The 11,489-nt window shown below is 46.9% G+C and overlaps 3 protein-coding genes across 3 annotated transcripts; 2 read left to right on the top strand and 1 right to left on the bottom strand.

Moving 5' to 3' along the window:
- The first annotated feature begins 912 nt into the window (after nt 1-912).
- Nucleotides 913-4,732, top strand: E1B28_011737 (uncharacterized protein). The gene is made up of 17 exons (XM_043156787.1): nt 913-1,257; nt 1,313-2,039; nt 2,099-2,297; nt 2,345-2,813; nt 2,874-2,968; nt 3,036-3,242; nt 3,308-3,341; nt 3,408-3,488; nt 3,548-3,737; nt 3,796-3,805; nt 3,861-3,895; nt 3,959-4,022; nt 4,091-4,103; nt 4,173-4,193; nt 4,254-4,313; nt 4,369-4,397; nt 4,466-4,732. Exons 3-17 carry the CDS (start codon nt 2,214-2,216, stop codon nt 4,580-4,582), a joined length of 1,509 nt encoding a protein of 502 aa, XP_043006598.1. The 5' UTR covers nt 913-1,257; nt 1,313-2,039; nt 2,099-2,213; the 3' UTR covers nt 4,583-4,732.
- Nucleotides 4,733-6,785: 2,053 nt separating this feature from the next.
- Nucleotides 6,786-8,110, top strand: E1B28_011736 (uncharacterized protein). The gene is made up of 4 exons (XM_043156786.1): nt 6,786-6,893; nt 6,985-7,085; nt 7,255-7,311; nt 7,494-8,110. Exons 1-4 carry the CDS (start codon nt 6,879-6,881, stop codon nt 7,549-7,551), a joined length of 231 nt encoding a protein of 76 aa, XP_043006597.1. The 5' UTR covers nt 6,786-6,878; the 3' UTR covers nt 7,552-8,110.
- A 156-nt stretch (nt 8,111-8,266) lies between these two features.
- On the bottom strand, nt 8,267-11,305 carry E1B28_011735 (uncharacterized protein). The gene is made up of 14 exons (XM_043160812.1): nt 11,123-11,305; nt 10,630-11,039; nt 10,389-10,571; nt 10,289-10,332; nt 10,178-10,236; nt 10,053-10,123; nt 9,624-9,997; nt 9,444-9,574; nt 9,018-9,398; nt 8,883-8,957; nt 8,777-8,818; nt 8,644-8,721; nt 8,533-8,589; nt 8,267-8,464 (listed from the first exon to the last, which is right to left on the bottom strand). Exons 2-14 carry the CDS (start codon nt 10,810-10,812, stop codon nt 8,358-8,360), a joined length of 1,785 nt encoding a protein of 594 aa, XP_043006596.1. The 5' UTR covers nt 10,813-11,039; nt 11,123-11,305; the 3' UTR covers nt 8,267-8,357.
- Nucleotides 11,306-11,489: the final 184 nt, after the last annotated feature.

The raw sequence follows: 11,489 nt of genomic DNA, 5'->3' as shown, positions 1-11,489 counted from the left end.
ACTTGATTTGTTTGAAACGCTTCCTCGTTTCGATCTGTTGGTTGGACTATGAAAAGACCCAGCGCTTGATCATGATCAAATGGTGGTCAACTGCACGTGACGGTTGTGTAGACTCGCTCAAGGCTTATTTAGTTTCAACCCACACGGCACTTAGTACCTAACGACAACGACGTTCTGATCTAGCCTACGAATTCAAAAATACTGGTAGAAAATAGGAACAACAACACCAACCTACGGCTAAGGAAAGTAGCTTAAATCTGGGTGAGCGTTATTCAAGTCCACCATGTTACCTGCTTTCATGGCCGCCAGAAACCACTCCAGTGCAAAGCCATCCGAACCTGAAGATTTAGAGTCAAAAAAAGGCAGTTATTCTGCCAAACCTGGCTCCAAGGATCATCGATTCATCGATCACTGTTCGTTCTGCGGAGCACTGGCTAAGACCTAGCAGAGAAGAGTCTGATGTCGTCTGGCAGACGTGCACTGTCTCTGGAGCAATCAAACAGACCCATCGCATTTTACAGTCGATAGGATGAAAAATAGCACTTCCCGATCGTAACCCTGCCTGGAATAGACCAGTTATCCCGCTAAATCTGACTCCAAGGATCACTGTTCGTGCTGCTGAGCCACTGCAGATGTCGAATGGAAGGTGCGCTATTACAATGTCTATAGCAATCAGACCGCATTTTATTTAACTTGATTGTTAGGATGAAACCTTAATAGCATTCCGCTATCGTAACCCGGCTGCTGCTTGAGGCATATATCACGCAGACGTAAAGACGAACTACACCGTTTATCTGCAGTTCGTCATCTTGATTGCACGATTATATTTTGGATGAAGCTTCCGAAATATCAGAGAGTTCACAGAATCAGATGTTGAACTCGGTATGATGTTCATCTTTGTGGCGATTGTTTCAAACTCTCTACATGTATCTGTGTCCGCCGCCATCGGGAATCGTATCCTAGACAGTCCACCTCTGAAGGGAACAGCATTATTACCTCCGAAGCAAAAAGCCTCAAAGCTCGTGGTTTTTTCTAGATTCTACCCTTCAAACCCGTGCAATATTTTCACATGCACATTCAGATTCGCCTTCGTTTCAAGAAAAGAAGTGCCCAGTTCCATCCTGGGGTATGGCTACATGAAAGACTTGAGCTGGTTCATGTCTCCCCAGAATCTCGATCGCTAGCTCTGCAAGGATCAAGGTTCTCCCTTGCTGAGATCTTGAGACCGCCGCCTTAATTGCGAGGGCATACTTGAAGGTATATAGGATCCTGCGCCTCTGTAATTGCGTGCTCACGAGGGACGCGTTAACAGTTCACTTGGAAGTACTATTCGGGGAAGTGTGCGATATAGCCGAACAAGTTTTTTTCTCCCGCAACAAAGTCCCGGTTAGAAGACAGAAAGTATGCTCGGAAGCGCGGTTGGAGACCACTATAGTGGGTCGTCTCTCCCGTGGCGCCGTCGTAGCACGGCCTACCACTCTTAACAATGGGCATCTCAAGTAATTCATGTCCGCAAGCTGAGCACCTCCAATTTTCTGATACTGATAGAATGAGAGTTAACATCCGCGGCGTCATCCCTATTGTCTGTCTTCCCGGGGACCGTTCGTATGCATGTACCTGACTCATAAGCGACTTCTCGTAGGCAGGAGTGCACTGCGCAAGGTTGACGATTAGCGGTTACCATTGAATAGCCGATGTTAGCGGTTCACATGAATGAATGATGGAACGCTTAGAAGCGGGAGGGCATCGGGAGGACGTCCTCTCTAAACATCCTGCCGCCCAGTCGCAACAAACGGTCGTAATGATCGCAAGCGAGCTAGATGCGATACGCAAAGGTGTTTACATGGCGATATGGGCTGGAATCAAGAAACAACTAGTTTGCAGGACGTTTATCGTTAATGCTGGTACGTTCCTGTGGTGTTGCTGTGTTCCTTGAGGTGTTACTCGCATCTTTCAATTGGGGAGCGCCGACGAGCCGATTTTTGGCCTATTCACGGACATCTAATTCCGATAAGAATCTATAATTATCCTGGTTAATGGTACGTAGCAAATATTTTTAGTACTTATCGTCATGCGTTCACCTCATCTTGAATATCAGATTTAGATCGGTGCACTTACTTGACGTCTTCCCCATGGAGCTCTGAGCAGGCGAGCTATTAGCTCAACTCTAGGACGAACCAACGGACGTGTTTTGAACCAGTTCTTCCTCACGAATGATCTTTTTGGAACGCATTTTCCAAGGTCATACCGAGACATCAACAATTAATTATGTGCAGGTTCTGGAGTATAAAGACGAGGTGATACTCACTCCTTTCTTGACTAACAGAGGCTCACGTCTTCAAAGATGTTCAGTATCAACGTACCCTTCCTGCTCTCAGTTTTGTTGTTCAGCAAGCTGACGGCTTGCGCACCCGCCCCTTCTGGGTCTGCTTCATCATCCACCGTGGACGCGTCCTCTTCCGTCGTCCTTCCGTCGTCCTCCGTGCTTTCCTCCTCGGGTGTATCCACCATCGAAAAGCCCACTCAAACCTCCTCTGCTTCTCAATCGACGGCCACTGTCCCGTTCGCAGCCACCGATCCCAACTTTCCACTCTGGAGCCCGAACTCGGACGCAAACGATCCTGCTATAGCTCCTATTCGCGGCGGGCTCGGGGCTCCTCTACTGGGGCCTGACAACAGACCTGTCGACCTCCAAAATCCAGATTTATTCGCACCCCCGAGCACCGACCATGGAAGCGTTGCCAACGCGAAATGGCCTTTCGCTATGAGTCACAATCGTTTGCAAACCGGTGGATGGGCGAGGAACCAGAATGGTACGGATCAAACTTTCTAAATCATTCTCCTGTTTCCACTGATATATCTGAACCTATCAGATGGTCAGCTGCCTATTGCAACTGCAATGGCCAGCGTCAACATGCGGCTAGAAGCTGGTGCCGTTCGAGAATTGCACTGGCATAAGACGTCTGAAGTTAGTTTCTATTTCCGTTCATTCAATAACGTATTGATCAATATTGATGTAACTCGTAACCTGCTAGTGGGCTTACGTTCTCAAAGGCTCGACCCAAGTCTCGTCTGTCGACAGTGAAGGACGAAACTTTGTAGCGACCGTGGGCCCCGGAGACCTTTGGTTCTTCCCCCCAGGCATTCCTCACTCCCTCCAGGCCACGAATGATTCGGCGGAAGGATCGGAATTCCTGCTTATATTCGATGACGGTGCATTCAGCGAAGACTCTACATTTTTGGTCAGTCGTCCTTGGAACCCCGCTTCATATTCCTGGAGGCCTGACCGAGTCTTGATATATGATAGCTCACGGACTGGCTTGCACACGTTCCCGCTGAAGGTTCGTATCTATCGTGGTTCTTCAAGTGTTTTTCGGGTTCGGAGGCTCACACGTACATTCATTTAGTCATACAAAAGAACTTTGGTGTCGGCCAAGACGCGTTCTCACATATTCCTGCGGAAGAGTTATATATTTTCCCGGCTCCTCGTGAGTTGGCATACTCTTTACATGGTTGCTTACCGGTTTTCAACAACCCTATTCGATAGTTCCCGCGCCAGACTCCGACGCCCCAAAAAGCCCCCAAGGGACGGTACCCGATCCATTTACGTTCGCTTTCTCAAAGCTCAATGCAACAATGACTCCTGGTGGATCCGTCAAGATCGTGGATTCAAGGAACTTCCTGGTATCGAAGACGATCGCCGCTGCAGAAGTCACCGTGATGCCTGGCGGTATCCGGTATGTGATCATCTTTTCCGATATTCATGAATTTTGAGTAACTCAATAATTCCTGTAGAGAACTTCATGTGAGTACGCCCGTGAGAGGCGGAGCCCTGATATTAATCTGAATTGGTGTTTTAGTGGCATCCTACCATGGACGAATGGAGCTTTTTCCTGTGAGTTACCAGAGTCCCGCATCGATATGATCCTTCATGCTGATTCATTGCCAACCCTGATAGTGAAGGCGAAGGACGCGTCACCATTTTTGCGTCCCAGAGTAATGCGAGGACCTTTAATTACCAGGTAAGCGCGTGTTTCTTGCTTCGCCGTTCTCATCTATTCTTGAAGGCTGACCAGTTTTGAAATTCTAGGCCGGAGATATTGGTGAGAGCCATTTAAATTTGGTGGCAACCTGAGAGAGTGTGTTCATTGGTTTTTTTTGGTCGCCATTAGGATACGTTCCAACTGCCATGGGTTCGTTCAACACGTCATCTATATCTGTTTTTGGTGAAAGATAACCGTAACTATCAATAGGCCACTACGTGGAGAATACAGGAAACTCTACCTTGAGATTCCTGGAGATCTTTAATACAGGTGACTTCTTTCACCACAATACGTTCTGTTATCTATATTTAACGGTTCTTCTCAGACCGCTTCCAGGATATCAGTTTGAACCAGGTTCGTTTTTGACAATTTCACGCACCTATTTTAGCAAATGATTTATCTGACCCTACTTATGACCCCAGTGGCTTGCACTAACCCCACCTGAGCTCGTTAAAGCTCACCTGGGCTTGGATGATGCCACCATTGCCAAATTGTCCAAGACAAAGCCGATCGTAGTAGGATCCAATACCTCGAATTGAAGATTCGGCCTTTGAAGAAGCCCGTCGTTTATTTATATGGATCAGTGCCTTGTATCCCTTCCTCTTCTTTTCTGCCGTCAAGATGCCTATCTACGCGAACTGCCCAGGACCCAATGAGATGTTTGGAAATAATTACTTACCAAATGTATGACATACAAATTGACGAATTGACGATTGAACGAATTCAAAAGCAAAATCCTTCACATCTCCGCAGTGGCAGTGGCTGAATTGCTTGACGGAGAAACCAACCAAATTGTGGGTTTTGGAGGCGTTTAGCGTTTGAAGCTTCCTTGTTTCCCCCGTCGACGGTTTTCCTTCGGATTTCGGACATGAGAGTCCTAGAGCGCTGTTCCTAAACATAGTATCAAAAACGGAGTATTTTTACATTCACCTGTATCAGAAGTGAATATTTTTACATACACCCGTACCAACGTGTGTTCTTGCCGACCTTTCAGCGAGTCGATAAGCAAAATCTGAAAATAAAATAAAACGAGGCCGAGTTGCCGACAGCAGCTGGCACTCACGATAGTGTAAAAATGCCTAGCGAATCGGAGCACAGAGTAGAGGAGGCAAAGCTAAGGGGAGAACCGTACCTACATTCCGACAACAGATCATGACGAGGCGGTAATATTCCGAGTTATTGGTGAGGTTTCGGAGGGAACTGAGAGCGTGTCAATCGTATCCCACGGGTGGATCGCTGGCTACCCGCGATGCTCGAATTTTGTGAGGTAGGCGTGTATCAAGCAGAGGTAAGGGGGGGGAGGGGGGGACATTCGAACCTTGCGCATGTCGAGAGGGACAAATCCGAATACAAAATAATTCCATGTCGTCTACGGCACGTGCGGATCCTGAGCACGATTTCGTTGTTGGCCGCGTTGACTACGCACAATCCTGTTAGACTGTAGGTCGCGTGATATTTTGACTGTGATTAGGTCTGTCAACATGAACATTTGAAGAGTAGATAATGAAGACAAGAGGTGAACATGAAGAGGTGAGATTTCCGGGGGGATTCCAGAGGCCTGCAGGTTGAAGGGAAGAAAGGGTTGCCGTTGAAGAGTGCTCAAGATCCATGATGCGGTATTGTCATTATTTATACCATTGACATCCAGCGCCTCTGGACGTTTCTGTTTCTCCAGATGGATCGCGATCTCGGAGGGCACTCGGATACCGCTGACAGTAATGGCGTAGCTTGTGGTCCAAAAATGGTTGTCGAAATCCAAGAATAATAGAACCAGCGGGTACATTTTCAATTAGCTGGCTTGTTGAACTGATAGAATCTTTCAAATCCCGTCAGGGATTTTTGGTACTAAATATGTAATCACCATAGCACTTCGGCTGGAGCGTAAATACGGAAATACCGAGAGTTTGACGGCAAAGTTCCAGGAGCAGGCCAGGGACTCGGAGCCATATCTGGCTCTCCATTTCCCCATTCAGCTTCTAGGACGACCATTCCTTCGTGAGTTTAGTTTGTTAGTAGATGGATAGTACATCGAGCGTACCTTCATTTATGCACGGGGAGATTCAGTGTGGGCTCCAGCCACTCATTCCGGTGAACCCAATCGAGGATCTGGACTGAGACACATGAGGCACGCGGGCATACGGTAATTTCAGAAACGCAACTGAGTAAGACGATTACTGTGTTTAGACTTCCAGCTATGTTTGAGACACCGGGAAAAATGAACCGCTAAACGAGCTGGGAGACCGGTCATTAGCGGCTTGAATTGGTTCGATACAGTGCGATCCGTTGTATATTGATTGTAATTGGTGATCCAGTAAACTGATGACTATTTCCATTTGGTATATGCGAAGTATTAATGTCCCGTAGGTCCTGAGGTCGAGGAAGCGCAATCAAGGACAGTAAAGTGGGGGTAAACCATCAGCGCTGTCGCGACTCCGAGGACGAGAGCTGAGCCGTCTTACTAGGTGAGGATGGCGATATCCTGGTCAACATTCAGGAATCTATCTGGAGGTGCCCCAGTGCGGTAATGAGTTCTTCTCCTCATATGAGTAGTATACTCTCGAGCCCACTGGTGGGCAGTGGCATCATGAAGGACGCCTACAAGCACCTATGGCTGAGTCAGCACTAAACTTTCTTTTCCCAGCTGGCGCCGGCTGTCTCCGGGCACCGGGATCTCTAACCTGCCCTAAAGCGGTGTGGACAAAAAGATTTTTTCCGTCACTATCTTGACATCTGCAAAAGTTCGCTCACGGTGAGTCCTCCTTCCTCCGTTTCACTGCTATTTCCTTTCGACAAGATGAAAATTTCCAACTTTTATCGAGCGGCGGCGACCTACCTATGCGTCGTTGTGATGTGTGTCTTTTTGTCATAGTTACACTGATCGGTTTCTCTTTTAATTTCCTTTCCGTCTTATTACCTTTGGCTGACACCTGTTCTGTCCTAGGCTTGCCCTATAACTGTAGCCGCTAATGAGCTTGACACGAATACAAAGGGAGGAGGAAGATCTGTAGCCTCAACTCGAAGGTTGGACGAGTTTGGAGACGCGTGGGTTATCAGTTTTTTCTTTTTCCATGCACAAACCCCTTCGAGATGATTCAAAATCTTTCAAACTAGAGTATATGAGCGCCCATGTGGCCCGATGCTTTGAAAACTTTTAACACTGAAATCTTTCATATGGTCCGGTTGAACCCGTTCTGATTACAGACCTATATAGATTGTTGAACGCCTTTGGTCCTCGACAGATGTTGGATGCTGTCCTGAATGTGTTGTGGTAGGTGTTCCGCCTTCTTTTTGACCTAAACACACCCCTTTTCCTGATGATATACACGGAATTACCGCCTGATACCTTCGGGTACTTCTTGACGACACTTCCAAGGCTGTTTTATTACTTTCTGACCCCATCCGCTGTGCTACCCCCTCGTCTTCCTCAGACTTACGTTCCATCTATTTCAGGTGCAGGGTTATCAAACATCTCCAACTAGTTAGTGCAAACCTGGCGAGCATCTGTTAGTGTTATTGTCTTCTCCCTTCACGTTGCATGATGTTTTATCACGACGGTCTTCGTATTATTACTGCCGAAAGTGCCCGCCACAGCTCAATTATTCGGGCAACCCCATCTGATACCTCTTCCACTCATCTTCCTTACTCTTTTCGCTGAGCCTCGTGTCATTTAGATGTCAACGTGAAGTCGATAAATCTACTAGGATTTGATTTGTAACTGGTGAGTAAAGTCAATAATGTTATCACGTAGCCATTTGTCTTTCTATGATGAAATAATTGAATACAATAATCAACTAGAAGCTGTTGCTGAGCTTTTGCTTTGATTTTAACATTCGTACCTGAATTCTCTTCTTTCTAACCCCTTAAGTCGTCTTTAGATCTTTACTGATTCCTATCTTAGTCGTTAATACAGCGGGAGACCATGCAAGGAGTCCCATCGTTAGATATGCGTAGTAGTTACTACACTAGTAGACAAATAGGACGTCAGCATTGAGCGATCATTTCTTCGAGTTGAGCAAACGCAGTCAGCGGTGGAAGAACGGTGTCGCTTGCCAAATTATTATATGCCCATTCTGGAGAATTCCACAGTTACTTACATAACTCAGATTCTGGTCCATCTTCTGTGGTCATTTTCAAGTGGCCTTTCAGCGACGTGCCTGCGCGAACTGAACTACCCACAAGCTTTTGACAGCAACTCATTAGCGCGCCGCGTCGTCAACAGAGATGTTAGATTTTGAACACCTGGTTAACTTATAATCAATTGATGGGTATCATAGAACATATTATACATATTTCATTCCAAACCGCTTGACAGAACTAGGTAACTGAGCAATCCGGATTGCTACAGCTTAGAGATCTAACCCCTCGAATGAATGGGGTGAAAAATCCGTACAGCTGTGAACGCTTCCGAGTTGTGCCTACAGCTGAAGAGAAAGACAACAAGACTCGGTAAGTTCTATTCACGGGGAAAGAAACATCAAACACTCATCACCTGTTCGAGTAGATGCCGTATTCACACCACTTCGCGGGTCGTGCACGTCCTGGTATCCTGAAAGGCACACTTATGAAAAGGACTTCTGAAGTATAGGAAGTGGATGTTTACCTTGGTCTTGAATCTCATAAAACAACAGGTCGAGCGTAAATGAACCATCTGGCTCGTCTGGTTCGTCGGGATCTTGAACTAAATGATAAACGAGTTAGTATGGAGCATACACGGAAGTGTATTCTAAGTTGACCTTGCACCTGACCATCGCAGGATACATTTAACTCGGGAACACCTGTAACCGCGTCAATAAGTGCCAGCGGTCAGACCAAGAGTTGGAGCAAGTTGTTAAAGCTCACGTTCCGAGCCATCCTGCATGCCGTTAACAGCTGGCAACGGCAAACCTTCGGATTGTGCGGGAATTTCTTGCTGTTCTGGTCATTAAAGAAGTACCATCAGTGGACATGGTCAGATCTTAAAGATAGACCACTTACCCGAGTTGACGATCCCTTGAATGCGGTTGTCAACAGGCACAATTTCGAAGATCCTGGGCCATCCCAGATATCGTGCAAAATCCGTAGTATTAGGGTCGAATCCCCTTGCGATCTGGTGAGCATGCACGGCTTTGTAGATTTTGGTTGGCCAGGACTTTTGGCAGTGAGTCACCTGTAGGGTGAGCTTGAAGGGAAGACCGAGGTACTTGCACATGTCTGGCGAGAATGGGGTTTGGCCGGTTGGGTCGAAAGACCAATGATAGAGGGGATAAGGGGAAGGACGGAAAAACAAGTAAATGGTTGGACATAGGCACCGTCGTTGACGTTTGTTTTTGGACTTCTGAAATGCACCTGTGAGCCTGAAATAAGAGTAGACGAGCTCTGATAAAATTAGCCTAAGATCGACGAGGTTCATCTTATACCCACTGTAGCTGGATAAATCTTCGTCCAATGGGATGTTGTGAGCGTGAAAAACACTCAACGCTTGCGAAAGCCATGGGTATCGTTCGTTGACAGAGTCCACCTCTATCTTACTTCGATCATCTCGGAGACAGAATCTGAGATTGAGTCAGTCGGTGGAGGTTGGTTTTTTGGACGATTACTTACCTCGTCGCTCCGTCTGGCATTACTTCCCTGTTGCCAAGACAGTCTTTCCAACTCCACCATCGTGCATTCTGGCTAAGAGCTATAATCGAGTTTGTCAAGCCTGAAATGACTTGTGTATAATCGGCTGCGGGAATATTTTCCGGTCTTTCAGCATGACAGCTATTAGTGAGTGCACCGAGAAACCGCCGGTCGTCTTGTATGCTAGAGAAGTATCGAATAACCACGTCTTCTTTGAGAAAATCAAGGTCGGAAGGAACTGTGATATCAAAGTCATCATCTCTCCATTCGTGACATTGAGGCCCAATTGGTCCACGACAGAATTTTCCTTGCGAAGGATCCATCCATAGCTCATTTCTGGAACATCCCAAGCTGAACTATATCGTTTAACGGTCGTGAACAACTATCAAGAATAATACGCTGATCACTCACTCTCAGTAATTCAATGTAATATAATCCCACATGCCTCAGTCCACCTTCAACGTGTGCAACAGGTACGAGCTCTGAAAGTACGGTGTTAAGGAAAGCTCGGTACAATCATGCAAATGGACACATGCCTCCACAAAATATCAACGACGGAACCGACGACTGGTTGTAACCAAAAAGAGGGATGTCGCTGCCAGATCCTTTCAATTCCTCAGGTAAGATCAAAAGAACACAAATCTTACCCGCGCCAATCCTGAGAACATCGCAAAAAATCCCGTCTCCATTCCTATTGGATACAGTCTTGAATATCGGGTTACCGTGTACCAACACCCTGGCTCTTACCTTTATCGCATTTTGTCCGCGATAGGTCTTCACAGTGAACTTTTTCTGTCCGAAGGATCCGATGATATTAATCTCTGCATGAAAGACAGCCGCCTCCGTGTCGTCTTTCCCATTCGAGCGCAACCTCCAGGAGTAGCAGACGTCCTTACTCTTGTAGATGTCGCCCCGCTTGATTTCGGTGAACTGAAACAAGGCATTTGAGTCCTGTGGTGGGGAGATATGAAAATGCACACATACGCACCTCGGATAGTTCTGGTAGGTACCTGCCAATCTTCCTCTTCTTGTATTGTGTTTGAATGATAGTCTGATGTACCGTGCAGTCATTGTACTGATCCCTTCCAACTGTCGAGAAGTTGGCTCTGCCAATCTTGACTCTGGATGCACCGGCAAGAACGTTCATTGTGGGACGATGATCATCCGACATTGGAGGATGGAGTCACAGATTGAACTCAAGATAGTGGGCGAGCGGGAACGATAGTTATGGTAGTGCGTGAGTAAGGGGACGAAGGCGCTTCCCATTGAATGCGGCGGGTTTCAACTGCCAACGAGTACATCATTTCCCGACAAGTTCACCGTTCAGCGTCCCGACACTGCTCGACTCGGGGGAGATATCGGTGTCGAAAAGTGAATCGTTCAGGGCTCCCATGAGTCCTAATCATGAACGAAGGTCGAGGGTCGAGATTGAATCCCAATGAGAAATGCATTGATTACAGTCGACTGAACCCGATTCCTACCGACTCATTTGTGAACAATCAATATTGAATATTGAACCAGGCTCGGTCAACATGGTTCCGATCTAATTTAAATCTCCCGGAAAGGCCGGCGGATTGAAACTGGAAAAGCTAGTCTGAGCAAAACAAATAAAATCGCATGAGGTATGTAAGAAACTTACGCGTCAGCTAGCGGATGAACGTTGCTGATGAGCAACGCGTCTTTGTCAGCGGACCAACTCCGACGCGACCAGGCGAGGAAGGCGAGACTTCTACTTGAATCCACAGTTGGCAGAGAATCGACGAGGATCTTTCGCCAAACGAGACCGTCCTCTGCACTAAAACAGATTATACTTCCTACGTGGCTCAGACACCCCTTTCGTCGTGAGCA

The sequence above is a fragment of the Marasmius oreades genome, chromosome 7 (assembly GCF_018924745.1).
Source record: "Marasmius oreades isolate 03SP1 chromosome 7, whole genome shotgun sequence".
Lineage (NCBI taxonomy): Eukaryota > Fungi > Basidiomycota > Agaricomycetes > Agaricales > Marasmiaceae > Marasmius > Marasmius oreades.
Note: the sequence above shows the minus strand (reverse complement) of the source record. Positions and strands in the feature narration are given on the sequence as shown.

Coding starts and splice junctions, on each gene's coding strand:
- E1B28_011735 (XM_043160812.1), bottom strand. CDS start 10,812: ATGTCGGATGATCATCGTCCCACAATGAACGTTCTTGCCGGTGCATCC. Junction 9,998..10,052: donor ATTACATTGAATTACTGAGA/GTGAGTGATCAG, acceptor TAAACGATATAG/TTCAGCTTGGGATGTTCCAG. Junction 8,722..8,776: donor CTGCGATGGTCAGGTGCAAG/GTCAACTTAGAA, acceptor TTTATCATTTAG/TTCAAGATCCCGACGAACCA.
- E1B28_011736 (XM_043156786.1), top strand. Junction 7,086..7,254: donor TTGGACGAGTTTGGAGACGC/GTGGGTTATCAG, acceptor AGACCTATATAG/ATTGTTGAACGCCTTTGGTC. Junction 7,312..7,493: donor GCTGTCCTGAATGTGTTGTG/GTAGGTGTTCCG, acceptor CATCTATTTCAG/GTGCAGGGTTATCAAACATC.
- E1B28_011737 (XM_043156787.1), top strand. CDS start 2,214: ATGATCTTTTTGGAACGCATTTTCCAAGGTCATACCGAGACATCAACA. Junction 2,298..2,344: donor TTCTGGAGTATAAAGACGAG/GTGATACTCACT, acceptor ACGTCTTCAAAG/ATGTTCAGTATCAACGTACC. Junction 3,243..3,307: donor GCGAAGACTCTACATTTTTG/GTCAGTCGTCCT, acceptor GATATATGATAG/CTCACGGACTGGCTTGCACA.